The sequence below is a fragment of the Lycorma delicatula genome, chromosome 3, assembly GCF_047948215.1.
Source record: "Lycorma delicatula isolate Av1 chromosome 3, ASM4794821v1, whole genome shotgun sequence".
NCBI lineage: Eukaryota > Metazoa > Arthropoda > Insecta > Hemiptera > Fulgoridae > Lycorma > Lycorma delicatula.
In genome coordinates, this window is record NC_134457.1 from 224,046,879 (window position 1) to 224,065,234 (window position 18,356).

General features: G+C 32.0%; 1 protein-coding gene across 1 annotated transcript in view; it reads left to right on the plus strand.

Moving 5' to 3' along the window:
- Positions 1-18,356, plus strand: part of LOC142321321 (zinc finger protein 423 homolog) — a 124,881-nt gene that overhangs the window by 65,443 nt on the left and 41,082 nt on the right. Inside the window, exon 3 of the mRNA XM_075359312.1 lies at positions 16,847-16,989. Within this exon, the coding sequence (XP_075215427.1) occupies positions 16,847-16,989 (143 nt within the window). The remainder of the gene's footprint in view (positions 1-16,846; positions 16,990-18,356) is intronic.

The following is an 18,356-nucleotide window of genomic DNA, read 5'->3' on the forward strand; positions in this document are numbered from 1 at the left end:
ATTATTGAAAGCGGTACAGTTATACGGATGAAATATTCAACGGTTGATATTCTTCTAGAATAAAACAAATAGAATACTTCAGAACGCAGAAAATTTTCAAAATTTTTAAAGGAATATTTTTATGCGCGCCAAACATTATGTAAAAATATTCAGTATGAAATGTGAAACCACCTGGCGGAATCTACTGGTAAAAAATACCTTATTTTTAAGATTTTTATGTTTAAAGATAAACGTTAAACGGATATATATATGATGAATTTTATTGTAATAAGTGTGTATAAGGTTTACATTATATTCACACCTCAATAACTAAACATTTAGGGTGTACCTTTTTTTTTATTATAATTATTGTATTTTATACATTTTGCACACCATAACTGCAACAGGTAAAAAAATTATCTAAAATTTACTTTTAAGGTACTGTATATACATTTACAAAAAAAAAACCAATAGATTAAACTACAGATAAAGTTTAGATTAAACTAAAGCCGATGTAGTTTACATCGGCTTTCCATCTTTAAACATAAGTGTATATTTTTGATAAATACATTATTTAGCTACTAATTCTTAAATTAATCTAAACGCAGGACAGTTATCTATTTATTACGTATATTTAAAAAGAAATAATCGTTTTTTAAAGTTACCTATTCTATTCATTATTTAATATCTTCAAAACAAACATAAAAATAACAGACTTAAATGTAAATTCTTATTTTATACACACACATATATATATATATATATATATATTCGTATGGTAGGGATCTGTGAATATATGAATGTATGTATATGTGTATATGTGGGACACGGAGAGATTCTTATAAGATCCTCTTTGCGGAACCCGCGCGTCGCGTTCCAGTGTGATCGCTAATCTATTAAACAGCGTAGTTGTATGCAAGGCGTGCAACAGAAGAAGGTACATCAAAAAAGTACCTGAGGCATTCTTAGCGCTTTATCAGGGCTAGGAGAGCTTCGGCTTCACATTGTAAAGCATTGTTTTAGACAGAGAATACAATAAATAACATGTGGGAGATACGAGGGACTTTGTGTTTGGATATCCGGACACGTTCTTCTTTAAATACTTATACTCGGGATCTAGATGAACCGCACTCACCGCCTCCTGTCTCTTTTATTATTTCAAATCTCTTTGAGTCGCCGCCAGTAAATGATAAGATCTCACACCCTGCCGTACTCCCCTCGCCTATTACCCGACCCACTTTTTCATATTACCTCTTTCTCGCGGCGGATCCCACTTCACCCAACTTTGTCTTTTTATTGACAACTTTGCTATTATTTTTCTTTTCGATGTTATAAATCTTCTTTATTGCTTATCCGTTTTACTTGCAAGTTACTCGTAAGAATTTATTTCATCCGTATCGATTAATTTGTTTTACAATGCTTTAAAGAAAATTAACATAAAAAACCGATATAAAAGTAATTTTCTCCGTAATAAATCTTTAATTGTAGCAGATTTAAAATATGTTTTGTCTTATTCTTTGGACAAGACTAGTTTCGTAATGATGTAACAAAAATCAGAAATAAATCGGTTATTAAAAAAACTTCTTGTGCAATTCTGCACAAGAAATCGACTTTTCGTTATTGCATTTTGTTTGAAAATGTATCAAGTCATTCTAATCTAAGATTTTACAAAAAAACAGAGAGAAAACTAAAAGAGGTACAAATTTTTAATAATAATATATTATATTTTCTGTTTATAAGGCAATTAAATTATTAACTAGTAGCATCATAATGAACGAGGCTTCTAACTTGCCCCGCTCAAATTTTGTTGACCTTAAATTGAGCGTGACTCGATTAATTTTTATTAAATTTTCATCGTACTTTTCTTAATAATACTATGGTATTATTTTCGATAAAATAACACCGTAATTTTCTTCGAAATGTCGGTAAAAACATGTTAAGAAACTGCTACCTACTGACACGCTGAATCACTTTTTTGAAAATTTTCTGAACGGATTTTTCAAAAACAGTTAGTAATTTTTTAAATAAAAATATTAACCTTTTTCTAAATCTACATTGAATAATATGATACAATTTTTCTCAGTTATTTTTAGCAAGTAAAAGTATTTTTTTTCTCTTTTGTGAATCTTTTGTGAATGCTCATACTTAGTACTTTGTATTACACAAACGTGCACACACACACACACACACACACACACACATTCACACACGCACACAAACATACACACACAATTAAGATTTATACCAGCATTAACAAAAAAATAGCTCCAAAACTTTTTAAAGCTCCAAAAAAAAGAAGAAATTCTTCCAGTTCATTTGCAGATTCGTAAATTCGCAGGTAACATTAACGATCAAACTCAAGGTTTTTTTCTAAATCTATATTAAAGACTTAAAAATCGTGTGATTTTGATAAATACAATTTCTTAAAAAGTGTTTAAATTTCTGTTCCGATAAAATATAGCTAAATCTTTTATATGTGACAAATTTAAATAAAATATTTGACAGTTGTTTTATTTATAATATTTAAATTTATAATAGGTGACTAATAAAGATAATTTTTATTTCACGTTTACTAAGAATTTGGCAGTTCATTACTAATACTTAGCTTGAAAAATATTTCAAATTTACCTTAAAAAATTCTAAATTCTTTACACCATACTTTGAACAGGGTCTCCATTTCGGTACGCAAATTCTTCAAGTTGAGTTTTTATGTCTTCCATCGCACAACGTTATTTATGCACAGAAATTGAAGAAACTTGCGAAAAGTTGTTTCCTTTGAGTTCTTTAACGTAACGCGGGGTGGATCTCTGAATATCTTACTCGTCAAACAGTCCCGCAGAAAAATCGCATGCTCGCTACCCGAGAAGTATCTCTGCAGACAACGCGATCTGAAAGCGATCATCGGTCTCTCCATCCTATTGAAACCGAAAGAACGGCTTGATTTAAGGTGTTTCCCCGCCGTTTGAGAAGAGAAAAATCAGACATGAGGTTTCTATCGTTTGGACATATCGCTCTGTGGCAACTTTAACAGCATTCCCATCGCTGTCTTCAAAAACATATGGACTTATTTTACAGCTATTTTATGCTACTCCACATCGTACGGTACGCTCTAAACCGTAGTTCTTTAGTACTGCCTTTACCTATATCGTAAGTTTTATTTATTCACATATCCATAAAGGAGAAAATTTCATTCATCTTTTAATAATATTGTAACAATTTCGTTACTATTTTATAATTCAAATGTTGACAGGAAAATTGACCGTAAGTGAACCCATTAATGCATCACTTGAATTTTATATGGATTGATGTGAATACAGCCTTATGAAGAATCCTTTACAGTGGTATTCGACAAGTGAAGTGAACCGAATGATAACGGGTATAGCATTGTACTTCTTACGATATCTATTTTTAAAAGCGTTCGTGCACTTTCCTTCGTTTACCAGAAGGCTTCTTGCTCAACTCTAAACCGGTATTAAAAATAATGCGACCAGACTTCAATGACGTAATCTGGCGACACCGCATCATTCCGATGAATGTTGAAACGACTAGAAAGAACCGTTGTACGACCGTTAAATTATCGTCATTTTTTTGGAATGTTTTAATAGTAAATGCTCTCTTTACTCCGTCCAACGCTCTATCGTAGTTAAATGCTTCAGAAAGAAGCATCTTTTTTTTCCGAAAATCCCCAGTTATTATGGAAAAAAGATGTTAATAATCGCTCAATTTGATGGATTATCTCTTAATTTAATTGAAATTCGAAGTAAATCAATCTAATACACGTTTTTTATAGATACTTTATCCAGCCTGTTCCAAATACGGTACTTTTTTATACGGCACAATTAGCAAATTTAATTTTGCTCGTTGATTTTTTTCACTGAACACGTACTTCTTATTGTGGTAAAATAAGAATACTATGCAACTTAACATCGTCTCCAAATATTTTAAAATTAAAACCAAACATTAGCGAGAATTTAATAACCATTACCCTTGAGGACTACTTCAAAAAATTAAAATTTATGTAAAATTGAATAGTATTATTATTTCATTTCAATACATTTTATAAAATTGTGGTTATTAATTTAGCAAAAAGCATTTTAATTTTTTTTCTGTTTTACCTTTATTTGAAATATAAACAGTCTGTAAAAATAGTAGCCCGTATCAAAAAAAAAAGTCGTTAATAAATACCGTAAAGGCATTAAAAATAGGTTTTGATAGAAATTTTTTAAAAATTTTTGCGCATTTTTGTGCAAAAATTTGACTTTTTCTTTCTATAATTTTTTGCGCGAAAAATATACGAAACAAATTAAATGAGAAAATTAAAAGAGGTATTACATATATATATATTTATTTATTTTTTAATATTAAAATATATCTATTGTTTATAAAAAAATAAAATTATTATAACCGTAATTTTATGAAATAGTTAAAAATAACGAGGAAATCCTACATACAAGCACGAAGTTAAAACTTGTTCACCACTATGATTCACTGCATAAACGCGTATAAAAAATACACACCGATACAAACTCAACATAACTTCAAATTGAGGTTACGTTGTCTGTTTCCGTCATTATATTGAGCGTAATTTAAGAACGATTCAACCAATCTTCATCAAATCTTCACATATACAATTTCAGACGCACGGTTTTGGAGATTTTCGAACCGTAAAATTTTATGCGATGGTATTTTCGTAATTCTCATATTTCAAAACGTAAATAAAATTCTTTTTCAAACCAGAATTCCACTATGCGACCGAAGAAACTACTTTGAACTGAGGTTATGTTGTTTGCTGTCGACCTAGATTGAGCGTAAAACTCAGGAACGACTCGACCCTCCTACAGCATATTTAAATTTCAATGAAATTGATCAAGTGGTTTTAGAGATTTTCGAGAATCAGATTTTATATAAGTTGTAGGCTATATATATATATATATATAGAGAGAGAGAGAGAGAGAGAGAGAGAGAAGGACCTACATTTTAATGGATGTATTTTCGTACTCCTCTTACCTCAAAAAAAAAACATCAATTTCACCGCCCAATCCCACCGTGCAACCGAAAGTAATACCGTACTTTTCTTCAATAAGTCGGTAAGAAGGAATGCAAAGAAACGAGTTACATATTTTTATCGAACGTCAGTTAAGGCTTTCTAGAATGCGGGAATACGTAAAACGTTTTTCCTTATAAATTTTTCAGTCGCTTTTTTTGTGAAAAAATGTTTTAAATAATACAATGTAAGACGAAGTAATCCTTCGTTAAAAAACCTTTCTTATCAGTATAAAAGGTAAAATTTACAATGTGAACGTTACCTACTAGTGGAACGTTATCTATAAAAAAAATTTCGAATCATCAAAATCGTTCAATTTGATTGCGCATAAAGGTTGAACAAACAAAAAATTCCAAACAGATCGAGTTGAGAATCTCCTCTTTTTACAACATCGTTAAAAAATTATCGCGAATAATCGGTTTTCAATTAACCACACATCTCAGGAATGGTCGACCTCAGATTGTACAAGGCTACATATCATTTACACTCGCACATATCATCCTCTGAAGTAATACCTTATGGTGGTTCCGGGGGCTAAACAGAAAAAAGAAAAAGGTTGATGTAATCGCTTCTTATGGAATGTTAACTTAAACTACAAAATTGTTACACAAAAGGCCGAACCGAATTTATTAATTATCTATTTTTAACACTGACGTTGTAATGTTTCCAGTTGTTGCTCCATCTTCGTCGACTGATAAATTTATTCTTACCCCTTGGCCTTAGCCAGTATTATTGCTTGTTTTTTTTTTTTCATTTTTCATATACTGTATTTAAAATGCGGTTTAAAAGCGCATCGGATTCGAATCGGGTTAATTCATTTACTACATTGCTATCGTTCTTTAATATATTTCGTAAAATTCAAGGTTTTTAAGACGTGTTGAATGTTTTTTTTTAGGTACATGTAGAATATAAGGTTATTGTCAGTAACGGTGGATTTGTGATTGTATTTAAGAAATGAATCGAAAACTGTGATTATATCGTTGTAAGTTAGTCTCTTTTAACCGATAAAGAACATTGCATCTAGCAGCATTGTGTTTAACGCTTGCGTTGTTTGCAACTTTTATATATTTTTTTTTCTGATTGTTTTTGCATATCAATAAGATGAATCTTTTTGTTTTACTTATATCCCTACAGACGTACTAACTTCCCTAGAGAATTATGGCAGTATATGAGATGTGTAAGAAAAGTAATGACATTGGTAATACTGCGAGCGATCTGGCAACGCTGTGTCTACCGGTCTGTACTAGATCGGTTTGTTCATCTCTTCCACATGCTCAGTACGAGTTTCAACTCCGTTCAGCCAACACATTATTTTTGACAGCGCCAGCAGTGAACTTGTGTTTTTTTTGTGTATTACGAAAACGGAGCATCGGAAATTAGAGCGACGTTGTGCGAACAAGTTTTGTGTTAAACTTGGGGAATCCGCGAGTGTGACTTTTGAAAAGTTGAAACAGGCCTACGGGGAATATTGCTTATCAAGAGCGCAAGTTTTCCGCCGGCACAAATCATTTTTGGAAGGCCGAGAACACGTTGAAGATCAACCTCGCTCAGGGAGACCTTCGACTTCAAAATCTGACGAAAACGTTGAGCGTGTGAGGGTTCTTGTGAGATCAGACCGTTGTTTAACAAGAAGGATGATGAGTGAACAGTTAAATTTAAACAATTTCACCGTATATTAAATTTTGACAGACGATTTGCACATGCGAAAGATTTGTGCGAAATTGATGCCGAAAAACCTCACAACGGAACAGAAGAACAATCGAAGAAACGTGTGCGTTGATCATCTTGAGAGGAATGACAATGACCAAGAATTCTTCAATCGTTTGATCACAGGTGATGAATCCTGGATATTTGAGTACGATCTTGAAACAAAGCGAAGAGTGGTACACTTCATCATCTCCTCATTCAATAAATGTTGAATGAGCAAATCAAAGATCAAAACCGTGCCGATTTGCTTTTTTGACAGTTGGGTTATCGTGCATAAAGAATTTGTTTTTCCAGGACAATCTGTCAACCAAGTGTTTTACAAAGGTCTCCTTGAAAGGCTCAGGAAAAGAGTGATTCGCGTGAGACCAGACATTGCAGACAATTGTATGCTTCATCATGACAATGCTCCGTGTCACACGACCACTTCCATCAGGGAATTTTTGACCTCAAAACGCATTCCTACGGTTCCTCAACCCCCCTATTCACCTAACTTGAGTCCAAGTGACTTTTTCCTTTTCCTGAAATTGAAACGTGTCTTAAAAGGACGTCATTTTGGAACTCTGGAAAATATTGTAAACGACCAGTCAAAAGCCCTACCGGTTAAAGCCTTCCAGCGCTGCTACCAGGAGTGGGAACAACGACTCCGCCGGTGTATAGCTGCCCAAGGGAACTACTTTGAAGGGGATAAAATTGTTGTTTGAAAAAAATAAAAACTTTGGTAAGTAAAAAGTCAGTTTCATTACTTTTCTCACACACCTCGTATATGAGTATAATCCTTTTTGACGATAGAAAAGACAAACCTTATCTGCCTCCCTTATGATTGTGACAGGTCTTGAGTTTCAAAAGACAGTATTCAGAACGGTTATCTCTGTGATATCTCTTGACTATCTCTGAGTGGAGTGATATTCAGTCTATAACCAGTTCTTTTCGTATGCAGAACGAAAATATCACTTGTATACTTGAATATTTACTGCTTCTCGTTTGGCATGGCATGGCGATATGAAACAGTTACGGCTTTAACAGAAAAAAATATTCCTAAATTAAATTTTAACTCCTTTTCATCTCTTTCAAATTTGTAAATCAAAACAATTTAATCAGTAAATAAAAAAAAAAATTTGAATCGTCCAGTTTTCCAAAAAGATTAAAAAAAAATTTATTTATTTTTTCACTTTCTTCCAATACCTTAAATCTCTTAATAATCAGAATCATGTATGCTTGTTTTTTCATTAAGGTTGTCATAAGTGACGGTCCCAAAAAAAATACCAAAAACTGTTCTATAATTAAATATATTTAAGAAATTAATTTTTAGATTACTCTATTCACATTATTACCGGTATACAAATAAAAATGAGCCAAAGACGAACGAATTAACGATTATAATGATGTTTAAAACAAATCCAGTTAAATGTTTAAAATTAGTAAAAATTATGTTCTATAATTTACGGTACCATTTTTTTTTTTTCTTTATTCTATGAAATAATGAATTTCATAATTTAACGACAACATATAATGAGACCAGCGACTCTTAAAACTCTAATTTATTTTTCCTTGATCGTTAAAATAAAAATCTTCCGTGACCCGCTAAATAATATATACTTCACAATGACATAATTATGAGATCTTTTTTCCAATTTCTTATTAACATAATACTGATAACAAAAAATTACCTTAAGTTTGTAATATTTCTATTACAAAAAGAGACTGTAATACGAGTATATAAGAATACATATAGATCGCATAACTAATGGCTAGGATGATGCTGTTTACACTCTGCTAACATCGCTATATTTGGTGTGAATGAACACAGTTTACGTCTCAAGTCCGGTTCTACTCAAGTCTGTTTCTGCATTTATTTTTCAAAAACACCAAACTTGCTCGTATAGCCAAGTTGTAAACGTCGTTTGATAATTCACGGCTACCTTAGGTAGGTTTTTATATTCCTAGATCTACAATCGTTTTATTTTAATTAGAATAAAAATGTTAATCTCATGTTTATTCAAATTTTTGCTATCCACCAAACTTTTTTCCAAAGTTTGTGAACGGTTATCGCATTGTTACAACGGGAACAAGATGTGTAGAGTATTGTAAAATTAGGAAAGTATTTATAACAAATAATATACAGTAGATGTATTAAATTATAAATTCGATTTACTTATTTCAGTCGACTGTAAAGAATATTATAATAATTATTTCAAAATATAATTGAAACCGATTATAAAATTTATAATCCGATAAGTATTTTATCTGACTTCACCGGATAGAGGGTAACGCGTTTTTCGCTTCTGTAACTCCGGGATTGCAGCAAAAAATTGTTGAAATTATTATCATATGTCTTGTCGTAACCTCAAGCGATACCGGGTTTGTAATGATTTAAAGAAAATGAAATGAAATAAAGAAAACCGTTCCCGTCGACAACATTTGATAGGATTCAAAAACCCAAAAATATACACTGTATATTTTATATACAGAGTGTATCACGAACTTCTAGGATTTTCATAACCTACTATATTCGAAGATATAAATAAAAAAATTCGTATAAACCTACGTCCTAAAATGCTTCGTTTGCGAGTTACGGCCAGTGAAACATTTTGTTCGGATTTCAGCTACCCCGACGAAATGAGGTCGTACTGACATTTTTAGGGCGTTAATTAAGCAGAAAATTAGTGATTTCTTATAGCTTTTAACCCGAAAAATCGAATAAAGTACGTCCCAGAACGGTATCTGCAGTAAATTTTGAGAAATCTGGGGTGAAGACCGTTAAATAAATAAAAATTACTTAGATAATGACGTTTTTATTAATGACAGAAATGCAGTAAATCATTTGAAAAATTATTATTTCAAAGTCTGCAATAATAACAACCGATCGACAATCGGCAACACTGTATTAGTGTTTAAATCATTCTGTAAGGTACATTAAGTATATCGGGTACTGTGAATTGTGCTGTCGTTATCGACATTTTTTTGTGAATTTTAGTCTGAACGTGGTCGGTTTCCCAATGAAGTAATACCGTACTTATTTGTAACAGAGGAATTCGCTGATGTGGTATTCATTCTGGTGTGTTTGGTGCTAATACTACAGCTGTTGCAGTAGAATATGAAATACATTTTTCGAATCGCAGGAATGCAGAATCCAAAAGAATTAGCGCTACTTTTCACAATTCTCAGGAATCAGGTTCACTACCTACGATTTACTCGAACCTACCTAACTACGATCTGTCGAACACGATGCTGGTATTGATTAAATTATTATTGATGCGGTTCAGAGCAGTCCTGGAGTGAGTACGTCTTTCCAAGCGGACAGGAGTTTTGCATTCGATGGTTTGGAGGACACCTAAACAAAATAAGTTTTATCCTTAAAACAGCCTGTTCAACATTTACACCTAGGAGACGGTCCGCTTCGCTTGGGATTCTGCAACTGGTGGAATACAAATCGACAACTCTGCAAGCATATTTTATTTACCGACGAGGCAAATTTCACTGGAGATGGCGTCAACATTTACGCGATGAGCGTATACGGGCAGAAGTAAATCCTTATGAAACGGTGGAGGGCAATTTCAACTCCGATTTAGGGTCAATATATGGTGCGGCCCTCTTCAAAATTAGCTTTTTGAACCGTCCATATTACCTGGCCGCTTAAATGCTGAAGTCTATTTGCACTCTCTTTAAGAAGAATTAGCGCAGCTGCTTGAAAATGTTCCTCTAGCGCTGATGCGCAAAATATACTTCTAGCACGATGGCGCGCCTTCCCACTTCTCTTGTGCCGTTTCCACTCACTTAAATCGTAATTAACCTAAGAAATGGATCGGTCGTGGAGGTCCACATTCCTGGACATCACGATCGCCTGATCTAACGCTTTTACATTTTTGCATCTAGGGATGGATTAAAAATATTGTATACAAAAAGTTGTGTACAAATTTCTCAAAAACTACTACAGATACGGTTGTGGGACCTATTTTATTCCATTTTTCAGTTCAAAAACGTTAAGAAAGCCCCTTAATTAATCTTGCCCCTTAATTAGCGTCCCTCAAAATTTCAACCTCATTTCAACGGATAGTTGAAATCCGAGCGAAATCTTTCATTAGCCCTAGCTCGCAAACGAAGCATTCAGGACGAATGTTTATGTGAACTTTTTCCATTATTCTCACGAGTAGAATATGTTATGAAAATCCCAGAAGAACTTCCTGATACCACTCTCCATATACTAGCCGGTCGAGGCTCACGTCGGCCAGGCGAAACCCGAAACCGATCCAGAGCGTCCTGCGGTCACGGGACCTAGCCCAGGGCCGCAGATCTCGATTCCCTCGCCATTCCCTTTTATCCACAGGGCGGTACCCCTGAACCTCAACAATGTTACCCGTACGGTTCTAAGAATAATATTGATAAATAACAATTAAAGTATTCAGGCATAGAAAACAGAAAAGATTCTAAATTACAAAAGACAAGGTAGAAGCGACCACGGTAAGTAAACTAAACACAGCTTTGACGTAAAATTTTACAAGTTATTTCTGTCGCATCGGTAACAGAAATTAAGTTAATTTTTAATTAATTATTCATTTTTTCTTCTTTAATGAATATTTTTAAACCGCAACTTCACCCGCAAGGAGAATAGGACCTCCATTTAGATTATAAAGCCTTCTCTGGGATAACACGAATGTATCTTGCAAATTTGAAAGCATGTCGACTGGTTCTCGCGTGATGCAAGAACAAACAAAAAGACAAATTTTCGGCTTTTATATATATATATATATATATATATATATAAAAGCTATTTAATATTTAAAGCTATTTTTGTAAACTATTTAAATTTTTTCACTTACATAAAAATGTTATAAAACTCTTCACCAAGTATCTATGATTTGCAGGAAAGTTGATATAAATAATTAATATATATATTTGTTGTTTTTTTTTTTGCTAAAAATACATATAGTTATAATTATCGTCTTGCCATACATTTGTCGTATGAATTTCCTACATGTTTCACAGCATCAGTGTATCAGCACCATCACGAAAAGAAAATATTCATAATTACATTTCGTCATGTTTAAATACAAAAAAACACTTAACACCCCGCAATATTACAGTATAAGATGTGTTGTATGTGTTTTTTGTATTAAGACCGACGAAACGTAATTGATGATATTTTCATTCCCTAATGATGCTGCAAAACAAGTAGGAAATTTCTAAGACGACAATTAAAATAATACAAGTGTTTTTAGTAAAAAATTAAACATATGCACGTATAACATAAAATAAAAAAGTTAATATCTATATATATACATAAATTGTTATGAATATATATATATATAAAAGTTAAATTATACGTATATATATATATATATATATATATATATATATATACACACACACAGACAATTCAATGATTGTAAAACCCCGTATGTCATTGCCAGGCAAAAGAATTCCGTTATCAGAGATCATTGGTTCTCTTATTTCTTTCATAAAATGTACGTATTTTATTTCATTCTTATTTCCAGAGCTAAAAAACATTAGAATGTTTTTAAAGAGTATTATAAAAAGGGTTTGTATCATAATATATCAAAATTTTGATTCCCCAGATTTTTTAAAAATGTTTTGTCATTTTAAATCCACCTGAACCAAAACGTAAAAATATGTATAAATAAACAAGGTACAATTCTAAGTGTACAGATATAAATGGGAACATTAACTTTACTTTATTATATATATATATATATAACTGAATCGTGAAAAATTGCACAAGATGACTCATCTGTTTAAAAGGAACAGTGTTATTATTAACTTTTTTAATTTTTATGAATTAGATAAAGCAATTCCCCTTTAATTCATGTTGATAATGTATAAAATCCATCTTTTTTCAATGGATTGACATAATCTTTACACCGAGTATAATAATGAAAATTTTTTTATTATCTCGGTTTTTTTTTTAATTTTTTGTCTTTTGTTTCTATTTTCTTTATTTAAAATAATAAAAGTTAATTTTCTTTCTTCGATTACAAAAAATTAATTTAAATATTAATTTGTTTACCGCATTATAAAAAACGGCTTTCGTTTGTATTCCTTTTACCTGTAATAATTATACATAAAAAGGATAATAGACACTCACGGTTTCATCTACGAAGCGTTAAAACGGAACGTAGCATACCGACCAGAGACTTCTCGGTGGCCCATCTCGTTTAAGGAATGCGAATAAAATTACTCGGATAAGTAAATTAAATTGGGAGGAGCTTTTAAATAATGGACATTCCAGAAGCAACAAATACAAAAGTGTTGCCCGCATGTTAATGTGAAAGATGAGCTCTTTACCCCGAGGTAAAAATAGTTAGTCTATGTATATCTGTTTTATATAGGCGCAGTTATTCGAAAGGAATTCGATGTAATATATTTTATTTGTGCCGATATTAAAACAAATTATTACGCCGGGCTATATCTTACGCGATAATGTATTGAATTTTATAAGAATTGTTAGAAATAATATTTATAATCGTTTAAGTACATTAAATTAAGTATATAATATTTTTAGTACGATTTTTAACGCTCTCGTTTGAAAACCAAAACAATGAAGACCAAACTAGATGATGAGAAATAATTTAGAACAACACATCCAGTTAAAAATTTTTTGGAAGGGCTATTGTTTCTCGCTAAACAATGGTCGGACCACCCCGGGCGTGAGCGAACAGAATGCAATGGGAGCCAATAACTGCCTCATTTGTTGTGCCCCCGCGTCAACGAATGACAGGGTGCAACGAGCTGTCCCACTGCATTTATAATATGCTTGCTATGCTATGTTGCGTTGTGCTATGGTCCTTGCCTCAAGCATTATGATTATAACTTTTACAGCTCTTAAAAAATGCTCGGCTATAATGATCATTGTTCCATTTATATAAATAATCTTGATATATCCTGTAATTACGCGCGCTACACACACACGCACACACACAGAGGCTATACATTCGTATAAATTTTTGAAGTTGTTTTTTGTAATAAATTAAATTTAAAAAAACGTTCAAATCAAATTTAGAACTAAGACTTGACGTCTATACTATAATTATATAATAATGTTAATAGTAATAATAGTAAATTAATAACATTAATAATAATTTATATTTCCTTTATCAAATAAAATGGGGAAAGTAAAATATAAATTAGACTCTTTATATATATATATATATATATATATATATATATATATATATATATATATAAAACTGCTTAAGAGAACTATATCTGAGACAACTTACCCGGATAAATATTTCACATTTATTTCTCCTTCGGCTTTCAAACTTTGGATTTTAACGAAATTTTGTATCATTATTGTTCAGTAACTGTTGGAAATAATTCTGTTTTATAAAGAGAAAATTTAAAACATCATATAGAAAAAAAGGAGTCTTTAGTCCTCTACCAAATATCATTTGTTTTCTTCTAAATTCGCGCTTTCCCATTCGCTTGAAAGTAAATCGCTCTTTTGAACATTACATAAAACAAAATTCTTTAAAAATAATCTGGCAACGATATTGTTGAACGTTTTGGGAATTTGTTTAAAGCTTAAAATTATCGCTTAGTGAAATGATTTGTGAAAAAGATATTAGTAGGTACGTGAATAAAGTTTTAATAAAAAATGTATAAAGTCTAAAGCGTTTTAATAAAATGTAAAAATCATAAAAAATGTAATTTGTAGTTAAGTATGTGGTCGCATAATGAACATATTAAATAAAAGTATTTGGGCAGTTTAAACGACGATTATATTTATTCGTATGTATAATGGTTTTTTAGTTTACTCTTTTTATAATAGAAGATGAAATATTTCTCCATCCTGATAACGTTTCGTTTGGGAATTTCATTTCCCTCCTAAAAATTCCAAATATTGCGTTAACTAACTGAAACAGTCAAAAGTTAAAAAAAAGATTTTTGATCAAATTTGAGATGAAAGATTTTTTGGCATTTTTTTTCTTAACTTTTACAAAGGTATCATTGTTTTTAGAGGTATTTACATCCATATATGCGTTTCATATTCACGTTTAACATTTATCTCCAGATTTCAAATTTGAATTTTAAAGGAATTTTATTCCCTTTAGTTTTACTTTTTTCTTGACCGATTGAAATAATTCTATTTATTTTAAAAGAGAGAACTAAACAAGATTTAAGAGGTATTGAAAAAAGACAGTCTTTATTCCACTCTTCTTTCTTTTAAGAAAGAGAGGGCATCAACAGCTACGATCATAAGCCCACTGATATCTTTTGTGTTTGTATAAATTCTTACTTTTCCGTTCGCTTGAAAGTAAATCACTCGTTTGAACATTACATAAAACAAAATTCCAGTAACGATTAATTAATTAATCGTGTTAATTAGAGAAAATTTCAAATAATATATTTTTGTATAATAATTACCACGTGCGAGTAATATTTCATTAAACCAACTCCTTTCAAAACATAGTAAAACAACTCTTCGGTAGCTAACCGTCATCTTACACAAATTAAAAAAAAAAAATTTAAGGGCGACTTTTCGATATTTTATTTTGTTTCCTTTTGCAGTGCTCAAACACATACCCTGTCATCAAACCCTCAAAGTAGGTAACACTACCTGAATACGCCGAACAATAACAGCGTAGATTACTAACAAAGAAACGTCAACGCTCCAGCTTGCAGAATCGTAACGAACCACGCTTCTAACTTGCCCAGTACAAATTTTTTGACCTTAAATTGAGAGTGACTCAACCAACCAATCTTCATCAACTTTTCACACCTACAACTTCAGATACACTATTGCAGAAAATTTAATTTTCATTGAAATTCATCAAATACTTTCGGTCGCATGATAAAATTTTGGAGGGGTGAAAATGAATTTTCTTTACGTTTTGAGGTATGAGGAGTGTGGAAATACCATTCGATTAAAACCGGGTTAATTATTAATTAAAATTCATTTTCACCCCTCCCCATCTTACCGTGCGACCGAAAGTACGATTAAGACAAATAATCTTTCCAAATACAGAATCTACCATTCCAAATTTTATGATTGTAATCGTTCTCATCTATAATAGTCATGCTGTTCACGTTTGTCAAACCAGAGATGTCACACACACACACACGAGAGAGAGAGAGACAGAGACGCGCGCGCGCACATACACAAAAACGCGTATACAATTTTTTTAACCAAATTACTGAAATAAATCTTTTTAACAAAAATATAATCGAGACAAAATTTTTAAATCAAGTTAATTTACTTAAATTAATACTCCGTATTCTAAATTTACAGTTAATCTGACCTCATCCAGGTTGGCCTAATGAAATCTCTAAAAGGTTATTTAAGGAAAGAATAACGTGCGGAATTAAGAGAATAAGTCAAAAATTGGAATGCCGTAACTCTAAATTAAAATGATTCATTAAGGGCAACTTCTGTGTAAACCGTATTTTATACGATCGAAGCGAGTGCGATCTTGTCAGGTCCGGATTATCAAATTACTTTCCTATTTCTTATTATTCTTACTTTATTTTCTAATAACTATATTAATTTTTTTACTAATTTAACTAAATTACGTGCGCAAATTGTGATATTCTGCTATAACTACTCAAAACAAGCGCCAAGAGAATATTTTTTTTTTTTTTAATTCTTTTGTTATATTTTCGATTTTCTTGTTTTGTGATGGATTCTATTTTTTCTACTTCAGTCTTTAATCCCGATCCTGTTAAGGAAAGAATAATAGGACTTTCAAATATTTCAATCCTTAGGTTTTTCAAAACCTATATGTTAATTTATTTTTAAGTGTATTTTACAAAAGTTATTTTTTTATAAAAATCCGAATCGCAGACATACACGCACTTGGAGGAAGTAATTTGCACTGATGAAATTATTAATAACCGCTAGTAACGAAATTTGAAGAATAACATTGTGAAATTACATTATTTAATTTCAATCGATAATTTACTATGATAGTTCTCAGAGCCAGAGTAAATAATCTCATATACAACAGTTTATTGTTGTATTTTCATACGCGCTACGTATTGTACTGTAAGAAATTAATTTGTAAATTCGGTATATCTAGAATCATCGATAGTAAGATTAAAAGTATTTTTTTTTATACTAAAAATAGTAATGATATTATGAAATTTTTTTATCTGTTTTAGACGCATAGTGACCACATGCCTTTTAGATGTGAATTTTGCAGCCGCCTGTTCAAGCACAAAAGAAGCAGGGACAGGCACATTAAACTTCATACGGGTGACAAGAAATATCGTTGCACACAATGCGAAGCCGCTTTCTCAAGAAGGTAAGTATCAAAATAAATGTCATCGTCGTTATTATTTTAATTAATAATAATAATATAATGATTTAGCAACGCAAATTCGGAAAAGAGGAATGAGTTTTTTTGGCCGTATTTGTAGAACGATTAGAGGATAATCGCAAATGAAACCCAAATAAAGGAAACTTAATTAAAAAATAAAATAAAACCGTTGAATTAATTAAAAAATTAAAACGTAATAAAAAAAATCCATAAAATAAAAAATTCTTAAAAGATGAAGGACCAAAAAGAGTATAAATAAGTAAAATTGCTCTTAAACGCTCAGACTGATAGCCTAAACCAAAAATCAATAAAATACAGGAGACACATGGAATATTTTTGTGCGTTTTTGATTTTAATAATATGGGATATGTAGATATAAAACGGAACGTGTGATATATTCTACAGCGTCGGAACGGAACGCAAGGATAGCGGGAGTTTATTATTTCCCTACCGATCGCGGAACCTGGACAAATGTCCCTTGCTGCTGTGTCATTCTTTCATCGGGCGGGTCATTATTTATTTAATGGCTCATAGATTTTTTATGTTTTATTTACGGACGGAGTTGGTTTTTGCCTTCCGGTCCTTTAGACCAATTAATTGAGCGGGGTTGATCGTGGGAGACTAGGCGCATACGAGCTTCGTACTCCCGGCGTAATTCTCCTTCAGTCCGTCCCCTGAAATCCTTTCCGTGCTAGCGCCCTTTGGGCTAACAGGAATAGCCTTCCGGGGCTCTAGTGTTTGGAGGAAACAATGCGCTCCCTTCTTAGGAAGGAGTCGCGTGTGCTGACTGATCTACGGCGTCATTTTTCTTGTAGCAATGTAGTCGGTAACAGAAACCACGAAAGTGAAATTTTCCTTTTCTTATTTTATTATAAAAATCGGATGAATTCCTCAAGAGATATCACCAATTTAATAGAAAATATTATTTTGCTACGATTTTTGTTGGTAGTAGAAGACTTAATTTTTTGTAGCAAGCGTGGTCTGCGCGCTGTACAGAGTTATCATAAAAGAATAGTGCGGTTTCAGTAATTCATAGGAAGATTGTAGGGAAATTTCTAGGTGTTATATTGGTATCCCTGAAAGCCTCCAACCCAAAAGTTTGTTTATCATAAGTTGTAACCACAACATCAGTTCTTGTATTGTTGTTGCGTGAGTTTAGCGAGTTACTATGTTCTCGGATAAAGACAAAGCGAAGTGTGTTTTATTGATATCTGGATTAAAATCCGTAATTTTAGTTCAACGTGCCTTTCGACGTGAATTCGGAAGAGATCCACCACACAAATATACCATAACACGTTGGTTTAAACAATTCAAAGAAACCGGATCGGTTAAAAAACAGAAATCAACCGGCA